Source organism: Ambystoma mexicanum, chromosome 5p (genome assembly GCF_040938575.1).
Source record: "Ambystoma mexicanum isolate Mex_15411 chromosome 5p, UKY_AmexF1_1, whole genome shotgun sequence".
Taxonomy (NCBI): Eukaryota; Metazoa; Chordata; class Amphibia; order Caudata; family Ambystomatidae; genus Ambystoma; species Ambystoma mexicanum.
Window position 1 is genome coordinate 893,295,449 of NC_090930.1, and position 24,352 is coordinate 893,319,800.

A 24,352-nucleotide genomic window follows, 5' to 3' on the forward strand; every position below is an offset into this window, starting at 1 on the left:
AGCTCGGGGCACTGGTCACATTTCCCGAATTCTGTATCTTTTCAAGTACCCACCATTTGAGCTGGTCCTGGTTGTGCTGTAGTTCCAGGAAGTGTGGGCATACATTGGCACAGGCAGCTTGGTAATGGCTTCTTATATTTGCAATATGGCATTATGGGGAACAGCCAGCATGGAAATGTATTCTTATAATGACAAAAAAACGGACAATTGTTGTGGGCAAAGCTATCGTGAGAAAGTCTTGGAAAATGCTCCTTTGTATTGTTCGTGACCTGTCTGGCATGTATAGATTTTTTTCATGTGATACCGTCAAAAAGGATTGCTCCTTTCTAGGACTAGTTTATTTTTCACAAATGTTTGCTGTACACGAAAATGTAATGCAATATTTCTCCAAAGGTTGAAAGATAATTAAGTCAACCTGCCAGGCATTCATTGCAGGCTAAATGCCCTCAAGGCACTTCAAAACACAAGTTTACCAGCCAATGGGAGAAAGGCGAATGCCAAGTCAAGGCATCCCTAGAGAGATACATTCATGGATTGTATTTTTCACTCCCAACACATGCATATATCTGTAAGATTCCTTCTAACAAATAATGCACACGTTTTCATGTGTTGAGGCGGCTTGAGGCTGGACGGCATTGCCCCTTCCCGGTCCTCAGCAGGACACAGAGCGCTTTCAGAGGATGGCATTGTGGATATGGCCAAAGGTGATTGCAGACGGTGTTTTAAGCAAAGCAACCCGTAGTTACTCAAAACTAACAATATTAGTCTACGGTAAGTAAGCACTTGCATATTAAATACCATGCATTCTGTTTGGTAAAGCGTGTGCGGCCTAGCTCATCAATCCTCTTCAAAAAGAATGCCCCATTTTTAAATCAAGCTCCAATCATTCAAATACTTGGCCAAAAAATCACCCATGAACTGTCCAAATGAATGCAATGCACAGAACTGCTCCTGTGAGTAGCCACCTCCATTCTCCACGCAGTTGCCATGACGCTCCCCGCCCGTGACTGCGGCTGGCTTGCACACACGTCGTCTGCGGAAGCTGTTGTGTGGTCGTCCAGTGGGGTAACCAGATTTCCTAATTAAAAAGACCGGACCGTCCACCAAACCGAAAAGCAGGAATACCTGCGATTCTCCCCCACCGCCGCCGGTTGTACCCCATAGTAAATAACCTCCTTTTCCAGCACCGCTCCTCTATATAAACTGCGCAGATTTGGCTGTGGCTATTAACCTTTGGAAAACAGAGGAGCTTTTGCTCCGATCGCCATGGCAGGCCTTGCCCACAATCAGTGAATACATGTGGCTGTCATGGCCGAGATCGGGCGCTGAAGTGATCAAGTAAATTTACCACATTATTGTGCTTATTTAGTTGATAATTCTTAAGTTGAATTGTTGCGACCTAGGTGCACTGGGATTCTGCCAGCGATCAGCCCCCTTTTTATAAAGCCGGGTTGGGGATTTTAAATCAGGAAAACTCTGTGGATGAGGAAACAATGCACCCAATTTCGGATCACCCTAGCTACCATTTGGCCCGGTATTTCCTCCCACTATAGGGTTCCACGAGAAGATGATCGTTCATTTTCATGAAGGTCCCTCGTGTAATTCCACCAGAATTCTATTCGTTTACATCGAGAAAAATCACAGCAGCAGCGCCCTCGTGTGGTGAAATGTCGACCGAAGGTGACGGTCAATGATTCTTTTTGTCTGTCCTACTACTTGAAAATGCTGCTCATAGTTCGAGCATGTTCCTTAACTGTAAAGACATAATGAAGCACATTTCAAAATGTCTACTTGTAGAGCAAAGACCCTTGCTATCTGCCTCTCACCAAGTGCTTTAAGCTGATGCTGAATCGAGGGACGGGGGTGTCGATCTTGTTAGGGGCGTGGCCTAAATGTGGGTGTACTTAGGCCAAACCCCTAATGAGCGGCCCCCCCCCCCTTTAAGGGCTGGGGCCTGGTGAAAGCAGGGGAGCTTGGGCGCACTTGCATGATTATCTTTGGTGCGTCCAGCTCCTCCTTTTAAGCAAAAGGGGGGTGGGCTGGATGAAACAAAGGTGTGACAACAGTGCGCCCCAGCTCTCAGATGCAGCAGGCAGCCCGTTCATTGAAGGAGCTGTGTGGTTAAAAAAAATGTATTTAACAAGCTCTCCAAATCTGATTCAGTGGAATTCCGCGACAATGTCACACGCTGTCTCTGATAGCCGTTCTCAGGGAACTGTGGGACTTGAAGTCCTGCTTGTTCTTATTCAACAAGCCCCACAATCCAGGTTACCAACCATTAAATTACTCAAATCTTCCTGAATGCATATTTGAAACAACGTTAAACATTGCTCACGTTGATGGAAAAGGCTTTCAATGTTACCTCTTCTCCAAGTTGTCATGGAATTGACGATTATTATGGAGGTCTTGGTCAGAATATGGGCAGTTCCAACGAAAGGGTCCACTTATGAACAAAGAATCTGCCCAAATTCATGAGTGCTTCTCGGCAGCCTGTTTATTCAATTGTCTTGCCCCGTGTATAAGTAAACTGCAAGAATGTGGCTTGCATCACCTGAGTGCAATTACAATTGAAATGTTTCTGCTTCCTAGTACCGTTTTTTAATTCCAGAATGCGAGCTACTTTTTGGTGCGCATTTCATGTCACAACAACCCTTAGCTGAACACCTACCACACTCTGGGGTAACCTTCTCCTGGTGGTGACGGAATGTATGCCGTTTACCGCTTCTAGAATGAAAATTGACACAATCCAGAAAGGCCCCTGAAGATGATTGTCACCATCCGAAATACATTGGACCAGAATTGCATCTGTGACATATTTTCTTCATCCAATTCCATTGAGATTTTATATGGGAGAACGTATTGTAGGTTTACTTGAAGTAGGATATCTACAAGGGTGCTAATGTTGACGAGGGGCTCTTGCCAGTATCTTCTGCAGATTTGACACGTGCAAAGAGGGTTCGTTGACTGACTTTGCTGTAAGGTTTGTGAGGTATTTTTGGTAATTTTCTTCAGAATCCCACTCAGTATGACGAGACACCACAATGCCTAGGTAAGTGAAGTTTGACTGGGCCCATGTGAATCCCAGGGTGTCGAGGGGGGGGGGGGGCGTGCTGGCAGTGAGCGGAAAAAGGGTGGATTTGGAGCAATTTACTTTGAGGCCAGAAATGCGGCCAAAGAGTACAATATCTTCCAGAATCGTGGCCAAGTTGACTTCAGGAGAACGGATGAAGAGAAGGGCATCATTGGCGTACAAGGACACTATATCAGTGGAACCAGCAGTACGTAGGCCTCTATGTGAGTGACAATGACAGAGCATGTCAGCAAATGGCTCCATCGCCATAGCGAAGACTAGTGGCGAGAAGGGGCAGCCCTGTCTCGTACACCTAGCTATTTGGAAAAGGGGGGAGCATCAGTCCTCGGTACAGACCCTGGCTACAGGGTTAGAGTAGAGCAGCCTGACCCAGGAGAGGAAGCATGGACCGAACTGGCATTTTTCAAGAACACGCCAGAGATCTCTCCAGGAGGTAGAGTCGAAAGCTTTTTGCATATAGAGTGTCGCCGCTACCGCATGGACATTTGGGTTGACCCTGCTTAAGAGGCGCCTCAAGTTCAAGGAGGTGGAGCGTCCCGGGATAAATCCCGCTTGATCAGGGTGAATAATGTGTGGCATGTAGGGGGCCAGGCGCAGGGCTAGCAATTTGGCGTAAATCTTGACATCACTGTTGATAAGCGAGAGTGGACGGTAGGAGCCACATTGAGTGGGGTGTTTACCGGGTTTTAGCAAGACGGTTTTTGTGGCTTCTCGAAGCGAAGGGGGGAAGTGACCCGCTTCCACCGATTCCTCCCAAAGGGCCATTAAGCGAGGGAGCAGGAGTGATTTAAAGTGTTTGTAGAATTCGATGGGATGCCGTCTGAACCAGGGGATTTGCCGGAGGAGACTGAGTCTATAGCGTCTGAGAATTCCTCAGGGGTGAACGGGTTCTCAAGAGAGCCGATGGACTCGGGGGGAAAGGATTGAGAGGGGAAGACTGTCTAAATAGGAATCAATCTCCGGTGTCGGAACACTGTCCACATTGGCATATAGAGATTCGTAAAAAGGAGAGAAATTCTGAGTATATATCTTGCGGCGTCGTGGCCAGGGTTCCATCAGGTCTTTCTATTCCAGGGATGGGTGGGGAGCCAAACTCTCGGCGGAGGAGCCTGGCCAGGAGGCGGCTTGGGCGTTCACCCTTGCCGTATTTCTGCACGAGGCCCGAGCTGTCAAGAGATCTCAGTTCGTGGTCCGCAAGAGAGCGGAAGGCGTCGAGTTCCATGCCGATTGACGATAGGAGTTCCGGAGTTTGATGCACCGAGCATTGGGCTTCTAATGCGGACAGCCTAGCTTCACTCTCGGCAATATCTTTACGAATTGTGTTGAGTATGCCATTTTATTTCGATAGGGCGATAACTCTGATATAGGCTTTGAAGGACTCCCAGAGGGTGGCTTGCGAGGGCACCGTGTTGCTGTTGATTCCGAAGAACTCCTCGATTGTTGCCTCCAACTCGGAGCTAAAGACAGGGTCGAGGAGGGAGTGAGGTTTCATTTTCCAGTGTCTGGTACGGTCACGGTCCGGGCCCCAACACAGGGTGATGGTCACAGGTGAGTGATCAGAGAGAGTTCTGGGAAGGATCGTTAGGTGGGATATAGTCCTTATGAGTATATCAGATACTAGCCATCTGTCGATTCGGGAATAGGAATAAATAGGAATCATGCACCGAGGAATAGAAAGAGTAGGAGCGGGAGTCAGGGTAGAGAAGCCTCCATGCATCCAACAGTGCCAGTCAGGGGAGAGATGACAGTGTAGTGTAGGCGGCCTTGGAGAGTTGGCGAGGTCTGGAGCCGGATCTGTCCAGCTCCACGTCAAAAATTGTGTTAAAATCACCTCCCCAGAGGATTGGTAGCAGTAGATTGCTGTCGAGGAGGGACATAAGATGCAAATAGAACTCCGGATCATAGATATTGGGGCCATAGATATTTAACAGGACCACTTCCTTATTTTGTAGTACACCATGGAGTAGCACATATCTACCCTGAGGGTCGATCTGTGTGGTTATGGGATTAAACCTAAGGCTCCTGTGAATTGGGGTCATAACCCCATGGCTTTGGGTGGAGTAGTTAGTATACTACCTTTGGGGGTCCCACATTTTGGCGCATTTTTCACAATGCTCCGTGCAGGAGTGCGTTTCTTGCAAAAACAGGATTTTGACCCCATGATGTTCGCCCTGAAGCTGCAGCTCTCATTTTCTTATAGTTTCCTAGGCCACGCACATTTCAGCTCATGAAAGTCAAGGTGTCCTCAGTTAACAGATCGGGGGGGTATTTATTAGAGATTAAGGAAGGATAGGGTGGTGACCCCCATATTCGGTTCATCGGATGACTAGACCTGCAGCAGCGTTGGGTCGACATTGCCCTATGCACCACCCCTTCTGTGAATACCAAGCCTTTTTTAACATAAGCCCAACAGTGCCCAGCCCCTCTCACATCCCGCCCCCAAACAGAGGAATGATAACCCCATACCCAAACAACCAAATTCAAACCAATGGCATCAACGCCTGGGGGAGCCTGTTAACTGGCCTGGCGGCGATGCTCCGGACGGGAAGGCAATATAAGGATGAACATGGTGCCTAGTGGTGGTATCGGGTGCCACCCGGGCAAAGCGCTACCCAGGTGGGTGAGACCCGGTCGCATAATCGCGACTACAGTTCGGTCAAGATTGAGAGGGGTAGCCTCCCAACCAACCAGATTGTGATAACTGGGTTTAACAACACATAATAAAAGGGACATTGTATTAATGCATGAGCGCTGGAGAGGGGATTTAGACTAGGGAGGCGCTCAGCAATGGACCCAGAAGTCCGCCCTCAAGTTGTGAGGCCACATGTTAATTTGGTTATTGCACGTTACTGGAGCCAGATTGTGTCACAGAGTACAATCGGTCAGGGGACATTACAGTAGCAAATGAAGGCTCTGGCAAAGAGGTAGCTGACTTCAACAATAACCTGCAGGACAATATACCAACGTTGAATGAGCGGTATTGAGGGGAATCTAATTGGAGAGGCATTCAATGATGAGCCCAAGGGGCTCCCTTGGAGCTTTGAGGCCAGTCTTGGGAAAGGGACGTGCGTGTCGCGGGTGACCAGGACACACAGACAGGGAGCAGCCTCTACCAACACTCATTAACCAATTAGGAATTGCAGTAATAAAAGAAGGTCCCAAAAATAGACAAACCGGTAAGAAACAAAGCGGAAACAGTATGTGTTGCAGGAGAGATTCAGCCAGGGAAGTGTTCATCGAGGAATCTGGAGGCCTCCTCCGGGATTGTGAAAAAGTACACACGGGTTAGTGTGTTCGATTCTCAGCTTGGTGGGGTATAGCATGGCATATTTGACCTGCAGGTCTCGCAGCCTCCTCTACACCGCCACAAAGGTTGTGCGTTCCCACTGAACCGCTACCGAGAAGTCCGGATCTAGGTGGATCCTGGCTGCGCCCAAAAGGAGTTCACCCTTAGCTCTCGCTGCTCTGAGGAGGGCATCGCGATCACGGAAATTTAGGACTCTAGCTATGATGGGTCATGGTGGTGTGCCCGGTCTGGGTTTTGCCGTGAGGGCACGATGGGCTGGCTCGATTGCAAACTGAGGAGAGCTTTGGAGAGTCTAGCAGTTGCAATAGCATGCGTTCGACGTAGTCCTCCATAGGTTCCTGTATGCCATCTTCGGGTACTCCGATAATACGGAGGTTGTTGCGCCTTGAGCGAGATTCGAGGTCCTCATTTTTCTTCTCAACCTCAGTCACCCGGCCAGAGAGCGCCGAGACCTCAGCCCTGAGAGAACTCAAGCTATCCTCGGGTAGTACTCACTCGTGTCTCAATTTCAGTAACCCGGCCGTTAGTCTTTTCTATATGAGCATTGATGGATTGATGGAGGATATAGGGCTGTTCATGTCGTCAAGCTTGCTATGGAGTGTGGTGAATCCCTCCCAAATGTATTCCATTATTTTTTGGGACTCAGCCGGGTCTGACGTTGATGCGTTAGGTGGTTCCTGATCAGGCGCCTCCTCCACTGGCCCCACCGATGTCTTTGTAAACCTGTTGATCGAACATTGTTTCTTTCCAGCTCCCTTAGTCATGATGCCAGGAGAAGGGTAGGTCCAGTGGCCCAGGGGGGCGATAGGGGTGTTGGGAGGAGTAGGCAATGAAGGAGAGTCCGCCAGCCGTTCAAGGTATTCTGGGCGAAGAGAAAGCCTCACTGACAGAGTAGAATGCTGAGCTGTAGCTGGATGCGGGGTTTCTGGTCGCCGTTGCTTGCTGGATCGAGGACCCGGGGGGTTGCAAGGTGGCCGGTGAGTGAGTCCACCGGGGCAGATCACCCGGGAGGTGTTGGGCAAGAGCCGAAGGTGGGGGATCAATGCAATGCGGCCGTAGATGAGGAAGTAGTGACTGTGGGCTGTGTTATAATGAAGTGAATTGGGGAGTGCGCTCCCCAAATTGATTGGTCAGGGAGGCTGGGCCCCCTGCACAGTGAGCGTGGGCCGCCAAGAGGCAAGCAGGGCATCTGGGGTCCGGCAGCGTTGTGGCGGGCAGTGCAGGGGGTCCGCAATTTTCAGAGTACACAGGTAGTGCAGGAAGTCCATCAGGCGCACGCCACGGTGGAGGGCACCAGCGTGGGGCCCCTCCGACCACAGTTTATTGGGGCCCAGGAACTCAGGTGGTCGATGTGGGGGAAGGAGCTGGGGGCGTAGCGCCGTTATGAGGACCCTGGGCTTGTGTTAAAAGTTGCAGGGACCGTGCCTGGTGGGGCCCCCACTAGGAGCCGGTGGTGGATGTTGTGCACCAATACTTGAGGGGCGAGGGGGCCCAGTGCCTGACGAGACCGTGTCCCCCCAGCAGTGTCAGCAAGGGCTGGGGGCCAGGGCCCAGAGTGATTGACAGAGGGTGGGGGGGCGTAAGGCGCGGCACCAGTCGCCGTAAGTGCCGGAGAAGAAGGGTTCAAATTCCGCCCACGCTCTCAGGAGGGGAGCGGCATGAGGCAGCGCTGGCGTCGCCACAAGGCAGGCGGGCAGGGTGACCCAGGGCTCTGCAAGACTCACCAAAGCTGCGGGGTAAGGGGACGTCCCGTGATCTGGCCTCCGGTTGAAGGGCCTCCAGGAAACAGCACGCCGCCCGAGAAGGGGCGGTGGAGCAGCCCGCTCTAGGTTCAGGTGCGGCCCCCGGGTCCAAACGGGGGGCCGATACTTCCAGCCGGGCCGCCCGCGGAACCATGCAAGGTAGGGTAAAAGGCAGGATCAAGCTGCACGGTGCCCCTCCCCCACGGCAGGCCCCGGATCCACAGCGTAGCCGGTGCACAGCTCTGGAGCACCGAGACGGGGCGGAGCAGCGCCAGCTCCCGGCCCGGTTTCAGGACGCTGGATCTCAGCCGCAGGGCTGACCTGGAAGGTGGCATTCGGGGAGCACACTCCCGAGGTTTCGGGTTAGCAGATCTGGTAGCTGCCTCGGAGTTTAGAAGGGCACCTAAGCGGAATTTGATGAAGGAAGGTGCCTTACGATACGGAGGGCACAATCAGGCGGCCATCTTATCCAAGCGCAACAGCGCCCCCTGCACTGTTTTGTTTTTAACCTGGTTAAAAATATGGGGACCAGGTTTGACCCCCAAAGTGTTATTTTCTTATTGTGTGATACATTCAAATTAAAAGCATCCATTCAGCACACGCTCAAATAATGGTGAACGATATGGTCATAGTTTAAAGCGGAGGCGTGTCCCATCATGACAGCCTTGCCTTTATTTCCAATGTCTATGCATGACGCCCACACTGAGCCCGCTAGCAGACCATGGCTTGCCAAGGGTGGTTGCTGGAACCAGCCTTTTGCTTTCCCGGGGGCGCATATACATTGATGACCATTCAAACACAGCGTATACATTTATGCGCCCCCCCCCCCTGTTTTCCACAATAGCAGTGCTGTTCAGAGCCAAGAGGCCAAGCTATTCTTATTGTTGTTGGCTATGCCTGGAAAAACGACAGCAACGGGAATCCGCATTTTTCACGTTAAATTGGGTGTTTTCTTTAGCATTCTTCTATTCACTAATCAATCACCACTCCAGGTGGTGGTTCACCTGTCGGTTGCTGTCTTGAGTGGCATCTGGTTGTGTGTATCTTAATGGAATATGCGTAATCCAATGTGTAAGAATCATGATGGTTGTTTTGGCCGCAACATGGTAGATTCCACTTCATAAATCCAGTCTCCAGGTGCGCTGTAGTGTTTGGCTAGAAACTATTTATTGATTTTGACGTGGCGAGTGTCATGTGTGTTTGCCCTTCAGGCAGACAGGCCCATTTTTACCCGTCTTCTTTAAAAGTGCAAACACTTCGTGTCCGTCCCCAGTGTAATAACAGCACCACCCTGCGGCCGGCCTGCAGAGCGCTGGTGTTTATGGACTGGTGACGTCATTTCCCCTTCCTATAAATGACTGGCGTTTGCAAGTACATAGAAAGGTTAGGCGCATAAGGGACTGGTGACTTATGTCATTGTAATTCACATTTTGCACAGTTGTGTACCTCCTCATTTGGCAGTCCTGCCAGACTTCCTGAGTATAGAGTGAGTACGCTATACACTTTTCAGACCCTTTCATTTACTGAAGGGGCAGGTGGCGTAGGTAAGCGAGTGCTGTCAATGTTCCTCCGGGATACGGGGGATCCTTTCTCAAAAGATGGCGACCGTGTGATATTTCAGGGGAGATGGCTGGGCATAAACTAAATCCGTTGCTCCCTGCTGTGTTGGGGGGGAATCCCCTCCACCCCCTGCCCTCCCGAGGTATGTATGGGTTTTTTATACAAAATGTTCATACTTTCATTTTTCTGATACTGTATTCTGTGGTTTCTTACAAATATGCATTTAATATAAACGGCTTTTTTTCAGGGACAGGTTTTCAGAGGTCAGTAAAATTGGTATTTCTGTTCCCTGTAATCTGCTCGTGTGACCTTTATCCTTCATGATACTGCTCTGCAGGAACTGGTTGGAACTTGCACACCTGGGTTAGCCCCGGCCAGAGTACGTCGCGCAGTTTTATGATTCCTACCAAAACATGTTGTATATTACTATGGAAATAATATCAGTAACACGTATGAAGTCATGCTTGGCCCCCGTGAGTATTGGAGGAGCCAGCGTGCCATTTCTTTGATCGTAAACACCTTTCTTTTCTGAAATAACATTCCTCGGTCTAATTTTTTTGTTTGCTTTGGGATCTCGATGGCTATTGGCTGGTACTTGACAGAGGCTGCAGCCAGGCTGGTGTCCCCAGGACGCTTCACGGGCGTGCCACATCCTTTTGCTGGCTGCACCCCAGGAAAAGGAGGCAGGCCACATCATATCGCAGCCTTGTTGCTACTTGATACCTGCCAATTGTAATATACAACGGGCATTTGGTAACAAATTCCTACAGATGCTTTCAGACTTAATGGAGTGTTTCCGTTGCAGGTTTGCTAAACGTCATCTGGTAGAAGCCATGACCAGTCATGTGTCTAAAACTTCATGGCGTCCGGTGCACAGCGTGTTTGCTGATGGCTAGCTAAGTTGGGGCATGTGGCCCAGTGGCCGGCAGGGCGGGACGTGACGTGTATGGCTGCTGTGAGTGGGCACCTTTCTGGTTCATATGGTACATCTTAACAAAACACTAGCTCCAAAGCATGCAAGACCAGACTCAATGGCTGTCATTGCATATTCAGATAGATCGATTCCAGAGACCGCTCCAAAGTGGACCCAAGGGTCTATAGAAGAAGAGCAAAGGCAAGGTCTAAAGGGACCTCACAGACTTGCAAAAAAAAAGGTTAAGACCATGCGGTTAATGAGTACAAGAGTTCAACCCGATGGGGAGCGTCCAGAAAGACCACACCGATGAGTGAAACTAATCTCAAAAGAGGGATGCAAATGTCAAATTGCAAGCCGCTAACCCACCCCCATCAACCCTCCCAAATCACTCCATTTCTTACTCCCCAAAAGCCAATTGGCATTGGCTAATGGTTAGTGCCATTTTTGAGGGCAGCTCTAAAGTAGAAAATGAGAATCCCGGGAGGATAGCTCAGCAGCCAATGTGCTCGCCTTGGAAACAAGACGACACGAAGCAACACAGGTTCGATCCCCGGCTCTGCGCTTAGAAACCTCTGGGTATTAAGCACATTATAAATACGCAACTAAGTCATATTCCTGTAACAGCACCTCGATGCCCCCGGGCTGTGAGAGCGCTTTAAAAATACAAATAAATAGAATTTGGGTGTTATAGATTTGCCACTACTCTAAGCTTTTTAGAGACCTGGTCTTACCGCGACACTTGAAGGAAAACGCCAGGAAAATTGGCTAAACGGACCCTCAAACCGCACGTATAGAACTGATAAATGGTAATTCTACCAAAGTAGAGACCCACCATTCCGGTCACCACGCCAGTCATGCACAGCTTTAGTCTTCTTTATGTGCATGGCTTAAATGGTCCCATTTTGCCTCCAATGCGCGAATCTATCTTTAACTGTGCCATTCCCCTTGCCTCCACTGGAGGAATCCCTCTGTTAGTTGTGTTACGGGATGTAATATGCTGAGTTTTACTGAATGTGCCACCCACCACTGTTTATTCATCACAGGCCCATTCGTATTGGCTTTAAATGAGGTAAACCTTTAAAGGATACCCCTTCAGCTGCTTCCTAAAGCACAGATGGGTTCAGAGAAGAGGTCTGTGTGGACAGGTGCTCTTCCAGATCCCCGTTGTTTATCCAAAGATGGCTGTTTTTCTTGTCTTCTTGCGTTATCTTGGCCTCCTCTAATGGTCCCTTTTCAGCCAAGCATGGTGGTGCTTTGGTCGGTACTACATTGATGGTAATGTTGCAGATCTGCAAAAGCAATGAGGTTCAGCTATTGCCCGTCTGTCGGATTTGGAGTGGGGAGGTCATACTTGGTTTGCCCACAGATGTTCTTGACAGCCACATGTAGGATACTTTGTAGTGGGGCTAGAGTGAAATCAGGGCACTCCGGCAAAGAAAGGCATTGAAGGAGAGCAAGGAGAGGCCCGTTGGGTAAAGTCGTCGGTGTTAAAGGAATTGGTGGTCCGAGGCGCCCGGCTAGTCTTGCTAGTGTGGAGTTTGAAGGACGGGCCACTGCTGATGAACATCAGTTATCCTCTTGCATACAGTTGGTGTGATTTTTTTTTTAATTTCATGTCTGAGGGCCAATCCTGCACTTAGCTTGTCTGATGTTTCCTAGGTGAAGGATGAATTTTATACTCCATAGTGTTCAGCACGAGGTAGGCAAGGAAATATTTCAGTCCGTAGTTGTCTTTGAAAGTGGACATTTTCAGAAAGATCTGTGTGTCCTCTGTGTACTGCGGCATCTTGGCACCACTTGGAATATTCTTTGACATCCATTGAATCCTAATAGTGTGGGAGAAAAGCTCCCTGAGGCACTCGGAAAGACACTGGACGCTGCTGCCATCTGGAGTTGCCCATCTGTGTCAGTGAAATTTTGGAGAGTGCTAGAAGACAAAGCATTCTTACACGGTTATCAGCTGCAGTGCATGTTGACGCGGTTCTGCTTAAGGCTTACAGATGGATGCCAAAGACGGACCTATCTATGTGTGGTGTTAACACAGGCCACCCGTGTCTGTGATATGGAGGGCAGCATCCATGGCTTGGGCCGCAGCCATCTCTGAGCGGCATAGTAGTCTGATGGCATACTGCTTGCCAAGTAGGATGCAGTGTTTGTTGGTTGGATTCTGCATTTGGGTGACAACTGGTTGCTCAGTTTCATTCCAGGGGAATGGTATTTGTGAGGCAGTTATGGATGAGTTTTTGTCCAAACGTGGAACTCGGCATTTATTCCAGAATCTTCGTTTAATGGAACCCCCTACAGGGTGCCATTTCTTTTTATTTCCAGTTCCGTGTCAACTCTCATTTATTCCATGACAGTCCCCGTCAGTGAATAGTGTTATCAGGGCCGGCATGAAGTTACAATTTGAAATCCGAAACATCCAGGTGTCTTGGCTGGTTCTCGGGTTCTCTTGCAATTTGCCACCTCAACTATACGTGACCATTTATCCTCCTCATCTTGATTAATGTTGCTCTTGACCACACTGTAACTTCCACTGCCCAAACGTCATTTGTCTGTTAAAACAAAATGCCTATTCACGTATTCCAAGGTCACAAAAACTGCCAAACTCGGCCTAAAACATAACTGTGCTCACAGTTTGAGTTACGCAAAGAGAACGGGCATTCTCCTTTGGAAATACCACATTTTGGAACAGCTTCTCACTTGGATTGTGCCTCACTAGGACGCCTAAATTAGATTACATTACACATAGCCTCACACATTTGACAAGCATACTATTTGACTACAACCTACACCCTCGTCCTAAGCTCCACGGCTCATAGAATAGAGCTGATTTGGTCCAGTTGTTCACATAACTCGACTCTCTTGACAAATTGACACAGCAACCGCCTTATGGACCAAACCACTCCCTATCTATCTTTGATCAGGCTGCAGATGCATAAACACATTGTACCGCTCCTCTCACTTCTTCTCGACTCAGCCTACAGTCTTCCAAAGGGCGTTCATCCTCACAGCGCCAGGCTGTGCCAATGGCAGTAGGTGCTTTATAAATGCCAAATAGCATAGCATATACACTACTACACTGCCGTAATTGTTAAACACCACAGTCAAATCGTGTTTATTTGAACAGTCATCCAAGAGAACCAATAGTGTTTGGAAAACATCCATACATTCACCCGTCAATGTGTAGTATGGGAAAGGCAAGGACCGCAAATTCCGCCACTAGCCTGAAGCAGAAATTGCTACAACAGGAGCCATTTATTGACAATGTTGTGAAGGTCCCAAGAGAAAGATGTGCCCGTACCCTATAGTTGAGAGGCAGATGAATGTCATTCATAGCTTCTGCCTTACCCCAGTTCAATACCGCACAGGTGAGAAACGTTACTAATACAACTGTACAGCCTTATCCTAGGCAGGTACAGCAGGAGACGTACACAATCGACGTTGAAGATGGGCACGAGTAAACCAAACCAATGTTAGGACAATACATGTGTAGGCATTAGACACAAAGCAAATGTACACTCAACATGAACAACGCAGACAATAGGTAACACATCCATTTATGCATGAAGAATATTCACATGGCATCCATAAGACATGAAGAATACTAACATAAAGTATGTATAAGCTGAATGCAACATGAACGACGTGCGAATATAGCACCATTAACATAGAAATGCAACAGTAATGGGCAGCCATCTTTTCCAAAATAGAAGCCACAACACACCTCTAAGTAAATGAAAGGTCTCAAGGCTCCATGAGAACTCAAAATGCTGAAATAACAAAATACAGATCTGTGCAAAGCGCAGACAGTAGCTAGTAAACCAAGCCAAGTTTACTGTGAATAAGGGAGAATAGGAATGGCAGAGAGAAAATAACGATTCCAAAGACGTAAGCCATATATTCTCATATTAAGAGGTCAACCAGCCTTTGTAAACTAGGTGCAGGACAATTAAAAGGCCAAAGGCCTCCATGGAGAATAATTTAGAGTGCCCTCGGTGGTAAAAGAAACCACAACACTGATATTAATATTAGCTAAAATCCTAATAAATGCAGGGTGAAATAATTCCAAACACGGCCCATCACACGTGCCCCATAACTGAAGAAAACTGTCTATTCATTAGCAACAAACATAGATAAGACACCTGCTTTACACCTTTGCATGTATCCCTAGAATTTAGATGCCACACAAGGCAAAATGCAAAGAGATCACCCTGGTTCATGGCCTAGAAATGAGGGATGGTATCTTCTTTAATTGAAAGGAAAGCAGTCTGTGCACCTCTCTCCCCCTACTCCTATTTGGCTCATGGCTTGATGACCTGTCAGTTGTCCAAGGTTAGTTAGTACAAAGCCAATCAATGAAAGGTTCCAGTGTTATGCTACCCATTACTTAATGTGCCAGCCAATTACATATTATAGAAATTATATATTTTTACTGTTATCAATTTAGAGGTGGTCTCAGGAAAAACCACCAGACAAGTATTACCCAATTAAAAGTTTAACGCCTATAGAATGTATATTACGTCATCACCAGTTTCCCATTGCCATTCCTCATAGACTTTGGTAGCTAAGATTACAGAATGAGGCCAGTTACGACGAATATTGAATATATGACCTGTCGGTTTTGATAAGCATGTCAAGATCTTTGAAACTTGAATGCTGGCCCTGCTTTAGTTTGATGTTAATAACACTGCGGTTTGCCTTGTACTTTGTCTATTTCTGTTATTGAGTCTGTTTTTTCTGACTCCAGAACCTCTGTGTAATTTGGGACTTCCCAAGCTGTCCAAACACTAGATTTAGCATCCCCCCTTTTAACTTGACTGCCATCCGTCTGCTGTTGTATGTTGGGGAAGGCATTAACTGCCGGAATAAGAAATGGCTGCATATCTGTACAAAGCCACTACTTTTTGTCCAGTTCCGGCTGTGTGCTATTTTGCAGGAAGTGAACAGTCTTGTGTTTGTGCCATTTTGTAACCATGAAATTGACTTTTGAGCATTGTGAAATTGGACATTTAAAGCCTGGAGTGCTTTTTCTGCTCAGTTGTTGAGCTCCATGTAGAGGGTTTTGTTTTTTGGACATCAGCTTAATATAGAATGAAATGAGGATGTCCACGTATTTCCTGTGTGCCTCTAAGTGCCGGTCAGATGATGATGATGATGATATCCATCCACTGTTACCTGAAAGGACTCAATATATTTTTCTTAAGTATTGAAAATCAGTAGTTATTATTTTTATCATCTTTATTTGTGAAACAGGATTCCAGGCAATTTCCATAATCCAGTGGTCCATCCTGTTAGGACTGGATTTCTATACTCTGGTCTGGTGGAGAAAAGTATAGGAGGCCAACCTAGTTTAGTGACCGGGACAATTCTGGGAGCTGTAGCCAAACCAGTTGAAGGTAGCAAGGCGAGTGGCCAAGACTAAGTCTCAGGAAGGGTGAGCCTGGTAAGGGGTCCCCAGTGAGTACACACAGTGAAAAGTCAAGGAACATACTTAGATGAACAGTTATACAAATAATGAAGTATGCCATATAACACTATGAACAATGACTGCTAGCATGTGGTGTTATCCTACAAACTAAAAAAAAATGATACATATATACAATCACTGGAGTAGAGCAGAATACATGACAACCCCCTGCAAAGGAAGGTAAGTATTGGTATGCAGCACTACAGGTCCACAGGGATACAAGACTAACTTTAAAATTCCAACCCTAAAATGTATGGGGCCTTGTGCCCAAAAGTTCCACACACCCGGTTTTGTGAGATGGGGGTTGGAGGGGAGTTAGTGGAGGGCTTCTGGGGTCCACTGAAGAGTTCCAAGGGGTAGAGGGCAAGTTGATCGAGTGAATTACAATGTCCCCCAATTTCGGAAAGCTTGAGTGAGCAAGCAATGGCAAAGCCAAACTGTTATGAAAGTTTCCCAACTTGTAAAGGGGAGATATGATGTTCAGGTAAGGACTGTCACAACTCACACCATACTTGATTCTACTTAGGACTTGGCAGGTTTTCAAACAAGGATCTGGGGTCACTTTTCCTGCCATATCGGCTCCGGTCCTCGATGCCCAGGGTTTTCAGGTTTGAACACTTCTCCGGTCAGCGACAAATGCTGCTGCAAGGTCTTCAGGATGGAGAATGCAGAAGAACTCAATGCAGGGCCGTTCTCAGAACAAGACTGGATGCAGGAAAGCTGTTTTGGATGATGGCCACCTATGCATGGTAATGGAGGGGTACACAGCTGTCTTGGGCTTCGCCTCCTATCTCGGTTCCCCTAGCTCCTGGAACCACGTAATCGGGCAGAGACGGGTCCTGTAGCATAAGCTGTGGATCCCCAAAGTTCTGTGCCTCAATGCGGAAAGACGTCTGCAGCATGGTAGCCCAAACACTGGGCTGGTCAGCCACAGGGTGATCTAGGGGCTCTTCCAAGGCAAATTCTTCACAGGACTCAGAACTGACATAGAAGGTGATTATTCCCCACCCCAAGGGTCAAGGCCCCTTCGCAGGACTTCTGGAGATCACCTACAAGACAGCGCTCTTCCAGGACAGCAGTATAAGTTGATCGCTAGGCCTTCTTCCAACAGGTCCACGGTCCCCTTGCACGTCTTGCAGCTGGACAGGATACTTGGCTCCTTCAGGTTTCTTGCAGGATCTCTCTGGAGTGGGTGCAGGGGGTCTTCTTATTATCCAAAAGCCAGGTAGGAGCCGAAACTCCCAACAGCAGAACTAGCCCACACACACCCCAGCAGTGGTCCAGTCAGGACCACTGGTTGCACAGCTCATGCATACCATTCCGACACATTAAAACCAGTTTGTGGATTGGGGCCAGATAGGCCCAACCAGTTCCTGGCAGCAAACAGACATGGCTCTGCAGTAGCTCACGAAAGGCGCCAGCTTTCTCGAGCATTGGAAGTCCATTTAAGGATTTTCCTGTTCTCACAGCTCAGGAAGAAGGATTAGTGAAAAGATGGTCAAGGGACAAATTAAAACCTTGTTGCATGACAATGTTTGCACACTAGCCACAGTAGGTAGCCAAACGCGGCAAGGCTACATATTCCTCTACAAAATTGCTTAAAGTAACTGCTCCCTCTAGCCTGTCCCTTAGGCACAGCTAAATTAACCAAAAATCCTCTGAGTCTTAGTCTAATGCAAAACAAAAAGTGCACCCCATTGTAGTGCATTGAAAGATGCACTACAATGACAAAAGTTACCAAAAGTGGCAACAAAGTAACACGATGAAGAGAAACAATGTTTCCCAGTCCTAACAGCCTGCAGGGCTTCTGTGTCCCCAGGGCAAAAGAGCAAGAGCCAGTATAGTTCTGCAGGGCAAAAGAGCAAGAGCCAGTATAGTTATGCAGGGCAAAAGAGCAAGAGCCAGTATAGTTCTGCAGGGCAAAAGAGCAAGAGCCAGTATAGTTCTGCAGGGCAAAAGAGCAAGAGCCAGTATAGTTCTGCAGTGTAAAAAGTTCAGGTCAGATTAAAAAAAAAGGTTTGGGGGGTCGATATAAATGGAGGCAAACTTGCTGTAAAGAGAAATCTTTCCTAACCCATCCTCTTACAGACTTGAATGTCTCAACTTGTATTGTTAATATTTGAAAGTGTCTCCCTTTTTATTCTCGCCACCATACATGTTCGATACTTTGCTAAATGTGTGCCAGAAATGATACTCGGATGCGCGCTAGCGTAGGACTTCATAGCCAAGCAAAGAGCTCAGGGATGGGAAATCCAGAACCCACGCGCCACAAAAGCCCATTCATATCGGGGGCAGAGAAGAATGGGGAAACCTAAAGCACAGGGAGCTAAACAAATTCCTTGTCTCTGAGCTGCCCTGTGATCGGGCTCGATGACGACGTTGTTTATTTGGCAGGCTATAAAGAGCCATCTTTGCTGTGCTTGATTTTCTGGTGACATTGTGAGGCCATTTCAAACCATATTTTTCCCTGTGGAATGCAGAACACTGGTTTATGCACCCCCGTGTTAAATTGGGGATCCTAGATCTTGGTAATATACCGCAATAGACGCATTCCGATCATGATGACCTAATACCCAGTGAGGTCACATCCGGGGCAGGCAGCGCAGCCAGTCTATGGAACGGATGCCCTACCCACGGCTAGGGCCCACAATCACTCAATCCGAGACCTCGGATCAGCTGCGTGGTCTTGCGCGCGCTGTTTCTCGGCTAAATCTAAAACCGTTTTAGTTCCCCGGGCGTTCTTCGGTATTACTAATGGCCATGGCCCCCTCGACTACGTTTTTTTTTTCTTCCTGTCGGGAACATCATCGGGGAGGTGCGTACAAGGCGTTTGATCGCCATTGGAGGGCCGTTCCCGCCCATAAAGCCCTCCACCCAGAGGTTATTGCTTAATTATAACCGCTCAGTAGTATTCTGGGATCAAAACACACACTGCGCATTATATCATTTTTATAATGGATGTTAAAAAATGTGCATTCCTTTTTTTATTATTTTATTGTTTTGAAAAACGAATTCGTTGGAATAGTGTCATGTATGTGATTTGCCTTTAAAAGCTCTGCTGTCGATTAATGACACACATCTGACATTTCATTAAATTCATGTAAAATTCCTATGCCACTTGCTCACATTTAAACCAGGGGAGAACTCCACCGCCCCCCAATTATGTCTTTACCATACCTTTCCGTACCGTATGCTTTATAATAAAAACAATAAAGTACTGCAGAGGTTTGGTGTGTTGTGAAACGTGTGCAGTTCATTTCTTTACTGGGCTCAGGCCGTGGCCATTCCACCAGCACCAGAGATGCTCTGCTCTCCTGACTGACGGTCGCCTGAGTCTCGCGCCCTGGCTCATGGGGGTGGCGCACACTCCTTTCAGCTCCTAAGCTGCGCAATGTGGTCGTTAATAATGTAGATCCGCACTTGTATTTTGTCCGCTTTCAGGACATTCTGCCAACTCTTCCTTTGCCAATGCTCCTCCTCTCAGCCTTCCAGTGGTTTATTTAATCGAGGACACTGGTAGTACATAATGTTTGATTTTCCATGTGTCAATGGCTGGATTAAGAGGATCACAGGAAAAGGAGGAGTTTCAATGTGTGAAAGCAACTTCAAATTCTTAAATCATATAACAAGTGCGCATTACCGTAATACTTTGAGCACTTACAGTAGGTGAGTACATTTGAGCCTATACTTTTTTTAAAAAACATATTTCCATAGAATACAGTTTGGTCCCACAATCAATTTGGTCCAATTGTACACCTAGCTCTTCCACCTTTTCCTTCACTTGCCTTCCTGAGCGTCTCATCTATCTCTCGCCCTCCTCCCAACTATCTACCCATCTTTGCCCCTCCCTACTGCTAATTCATTTTCTATCATGCACCTCCTTTGCCACTCCAGCAAGCAATTGTGCTTTTAGGCCATAATCTTTGACAGAAGGCGGTGTACAAATCCCAGATGATATAACCTATTAGCACCGGGCGGGGGGTTCTCTGTCACTTTTGTTTTCCTTTCACCCCTACTTACCTTTTTTGGGTGGCGGTGGGTGCAGCCGCTGCAATCGCTCCTTCCCCTTGCCTCCTGCTGGCCACCATTAAAACCCATATGGAGCCCCGCCTTCTCTTTCCATTGTGGCCATCTTGCAAAATGTATTCCAAAATTCGCTCTGGCGGATAACTTGGGCTGCCGGGCCGGTATCCCCCGTTTCAGCCCCTGTAACGAAGGCTGAATACCATATTTAACAAGGGTGTGGGAGCCCCCCTATTGAGAACGAACATGCGTCAAATACCCTGTTCTATAGAATTTCTTCCACTCCGGAGGGTCTACAACCACGTTTTGGCTCACTGCACCCTTCACAGAGGAGAAATATCCAGTTATATATCAGTCTGCTCCCACCCACAAGGGCAGACCAGCATTGATATTTCTTCTCTGTTAAAGGTTCAGTCAGTGGCTCCCACACCTTTTTGTAACATAACATATTATTGATGAATGTGAATGCTTGACTGTTATAGACGATGATGGATTAAAACATTCTGTTTCAAATCTTTGCTATATTTAAGCAGTAATCCCTACACTGGTATGGTAGTGGATTGGGGAAACGAGGTCCCCGGCACTGGGACCACTTGGGAAGGCTGGCAGCAAAGGGGATTACATCTATTAATGCTCCTGCATAACATTCAGGGTGATAATACGGAAGCACAAGTTAAAAAAATAAAGCAGTCAGTCACCTTGGAAATTGGTAAGTGAACTACAGAGGCCCTTTTCCATGTTCATTGGTAGATCATTGGAAGGAGAGCTGCGAGGGAGCTGGGCGAGGAGATTTGGTAAGCGGAGCAGTAAGTGCTGTTAGTTTGGGCACAGGGTGAAAGGCCTTTGGGGGAGCCCAGAGGGCAAGGGACACTGCTGCGGATGGCTGGGCGGAGCAGCAAGCTGATGCAAGGGCTCAGAATGCAGGCCATACTACTCTTTAAACTCCTCATTGTGAACCGTCTAATTGGCTGAGCACTGCTGCCCTTGTGTTAATGAGAGATAAAGGTCTAAAGATTTTGTGGATAGATGCCACCAGAAATATTGTATGTGACACACATCTGCATTATTTGGTGACCCACATATCCCAAATAAAGAGGAGAGTACATCTTTAGAACCAGGAAACAGTGCTACTGCGCAGACCCAAGATTTCTTATGGAGTGTCAAAAATGGATATCTGCCAGAAGGGAGATCAAGGATATCGGAATGAATAGAAGCCCGCCGAATCCAGTAGATACAGGAAGGCAGATAAAGGTGAGAGAAGAGACTGATTGGAGCTAAGAGGTGGCGGGTACTAAATACATCATAAAGATAGGGATTAAAGATGTGTGATGCAAATAGTATTGAATATATCTGAAACAAAGGGGGTGACTTGATATGTTTGGAAGACGTTAAGGGCGCTATGGATAATATTTACACATGCACATATAGGAGCAGTGGGTAAAGACATCCGACTGAAATGAGGAGATATCATGGTATAGTGTCTTGTCAGGTGATGGCTTATGAAAGAATCCTGGGCCGAGGCGACACATTTGTGAGTTCTGAAGTCCTAAGTAGCAAGTGTTTGGTTTGTGGATTGACGATCAGTCATACTGGCATGTGCTCAAAAAGTTCTCCTTTTCATAGCTGTTGAAAGCAATTCTCTAAAGGTTCCATAATGTGACAATATCATGTCGTACCCATTAAGCAGCCAATAGCTACATTATGAATCCGTAAACAGATTTTAGTGATCACACTTAGATGGCAGATGGAATTACCTGATACGAGATTTGCATGGCAGTTTTTCAGAAGAACTTATGTCTGATTAGTTAATAACTAACTCACGGGATCTCAAGCAATATGATTCTCTCTTGATGACCAATCTTTTAGAATATGTGTCATTGGCCAATATTTGTACTACCTTTCATTAACATGAAAGTGAGGTGCATGTGCTGTTAATTTCGTTTTTTTCTTGGTATAATAGTGTAAAACCGGCAATCAATCTCTGCAGTCTGAGCTGTGATTATTAGAATCCGCCATCGTCCACAGTGATGATGATTGTGTGTAATGTCTGTTATTGTTTTCCTAGTAGTTACTCTACCACTCAAAGCTACAACACAGAATGCACTAAAAGGCATATAGCAGTACCCGAATGTATAATTGTGTTTCTACTCATTTCCTCCTTGGCGTGCCAAAGAAAGTAGTTTGCTAATTGGTATGGATTTTGGTATGGCATTACATTATGCAGGTCTGAAAAGCATCCATCTTTCAGTAGGATAAGTTGCATTTTGGATTCTGCTATACGTATTTGCAAAAACAATGCGATTTATCTCCGTTTCCTGTTCGTCACAATAGGTACCTCTGTGGCAGAGTGCGGCTCTGGTGGAAGGAACAGGAAACTCAGTGTTGGGCAGTATGATAATGACGTCACCGAGCCCCTTCCATATTCCAGATACGTGTGGAAAACGTCTCCGGAACAGACCTCCAGCCCTGCTGCTCTGCTGATCAAAGAAGTAAGACCCCATAGAAAAGCATATAATTAAAACCATACCCTTTATGAGTCTCTTGGAAGGGTTACAGATTTGATGCTGAAGACGGGGCTCTCAATAGATGCGTTTATGCATCATTGGATGTTAAGTACAGCTGTAAAGGTTTCCCCTTCCGGAACATACTCCAACCCTCTTTTCACATCTTCGCTTTCGTTTATAAGCAGCATGTTTAAAATGAAAGCAATTTAAAATAAAAAAAAATAAGTCTGTAACCCACATTTGCCCCATTGTGCTTTAATGGAATTTGATTAAAAAAAAACTTGATCTTCGTAAATTAAGGTTCGAGCAATACACTGCTGTATTCTGAAATAAATGCTTATTGTGCTTAAAAGCAGAAGCAGCCTCTGCCTGCATAATGTAATATGACTACTAATGAATGCATGCTCTTTAACTATGCCTGCGAAGCTGAGCTTTGCACCAAATGTTGCTATCCTTGGTTTAATGACTGACTTTTTTTTGCGCCAAGCTATATCCTTCAGTAGATTTGCTTGTCCTAATCGCCACCTGCCACACACACACACATTCATATACTGAGGATATTAGCTTACAGCGCTCAAAAACGACCCAAAGGTATGGAGTGACATTTAAGAAACCGTGTACATTTGTAGCATAAATGATATCCCTAAACGTTGTTAGGGCGCGGCTCTTAGCCAATCTTCAAGTTATGCCAACTGGTAGAGCCCACAGATTGACCGATGGCCACAATCCCTCAACATTCTCTTTCGCGTCACTGCAAGCCGGGCTCTCCATATCATGCTCCCTGTTTCGAGACCTCGACTGTGAGCCCCGACTGCCGGTACCCACCACCATGTTCCCCCGGGCAGCTCGCTCCTGGCAGAAGCGGCCTGGGATTTCCTCCAACAATGGCCTCTCCCTTCACCCTTCTGCTCTTGATCTACAACCATGTGGCATCAGAGGGGACCCAGAGTCTGGTCTCCACCCTCTCCTGCTACTCCGATACCTGCTGGGCTACACCTGGCAGACACTGCCCCGCACTTTAAGGGCTGCCCTTCTTTTCCTCACACAGTGCCCTCCCATCGCTAACTGCCCTTTCCTTATAACACCCCCAGGCAGACATTTCTATCCCCAACCACATGTTGCCCTCTTCTTATTTTTTTGTTTTTTTTCAAATTTTAAATTAGGGCTATACAAACTTTATAAACCCTGCCCTCGAGCTATACTGGGAGACATGGGCCATATACTTTGTTAAGCCCTCTCACCCTGCTCTGGTATTTATTTTATTTAAAATATTGTACATTTTTGTAATTCTAATAAGCGCACTTAACCCATAGGCGTCTAGGCGCTAGTTGCAGATGAAGGGGAGAGAGGGACTGCAGGCCGAAGTTAGTTTAAGAGGACAGTTTTAGTTGCTTTCTGAAAGCATTATAGGATGGTTCGGCTCTTAGTGCGAGGGAGTGAGTTCCACAATGTGGCAGCAGTGACAGGGAAGCTGGACCCCACCAGCTTTAGAATGCTTGAACCTGAGAACTGTGAGGCGATGGCTGTAGATTGATCAAGTTGGTCTGGTGGTGACAAGTGTTGTCAGTCTCTGGGATAAGTAAGTTGATGTTGTGTTCATGAGGCATCAATGGGTAATGGCAAGGATTTTGAATTTGATCCTTTCCCTGATGGGGGCCAGTGGACTTTTCTTTTTGCCTCAGATTGGATCTATGTGATCACTGTGCCGCCCGCAACTGCAACCCGAAAATGCCGACGGC

General features: G+C 47.1%; 1 protein-coding gene across 5 annotated transcripts in view; it reads left to right on the plus strand.

Moving 5' to 3' along the window:
* TNS3 (tensin 3) overlaps positions 1–24,352 on the plus strand; it is a 1,168,488-nt gene that overhangs the window by 960,303 nt on the left and 183,833 nt on the right. For all 5 annotated transcript variants that reach the window (XM_069613336.1, XM_069613334.1, XM_069613335.1 and 2 more), the window contains one exon: positions 22,441–22,598. In XM_069613336.1, coding sequence (XP_069469437.1) covers positions 22,441–22,598 — 158 coding nt within the window. The remainder of the gene's footprint in view (positions 1–22,440; positions 22,599–24,352) is intronic.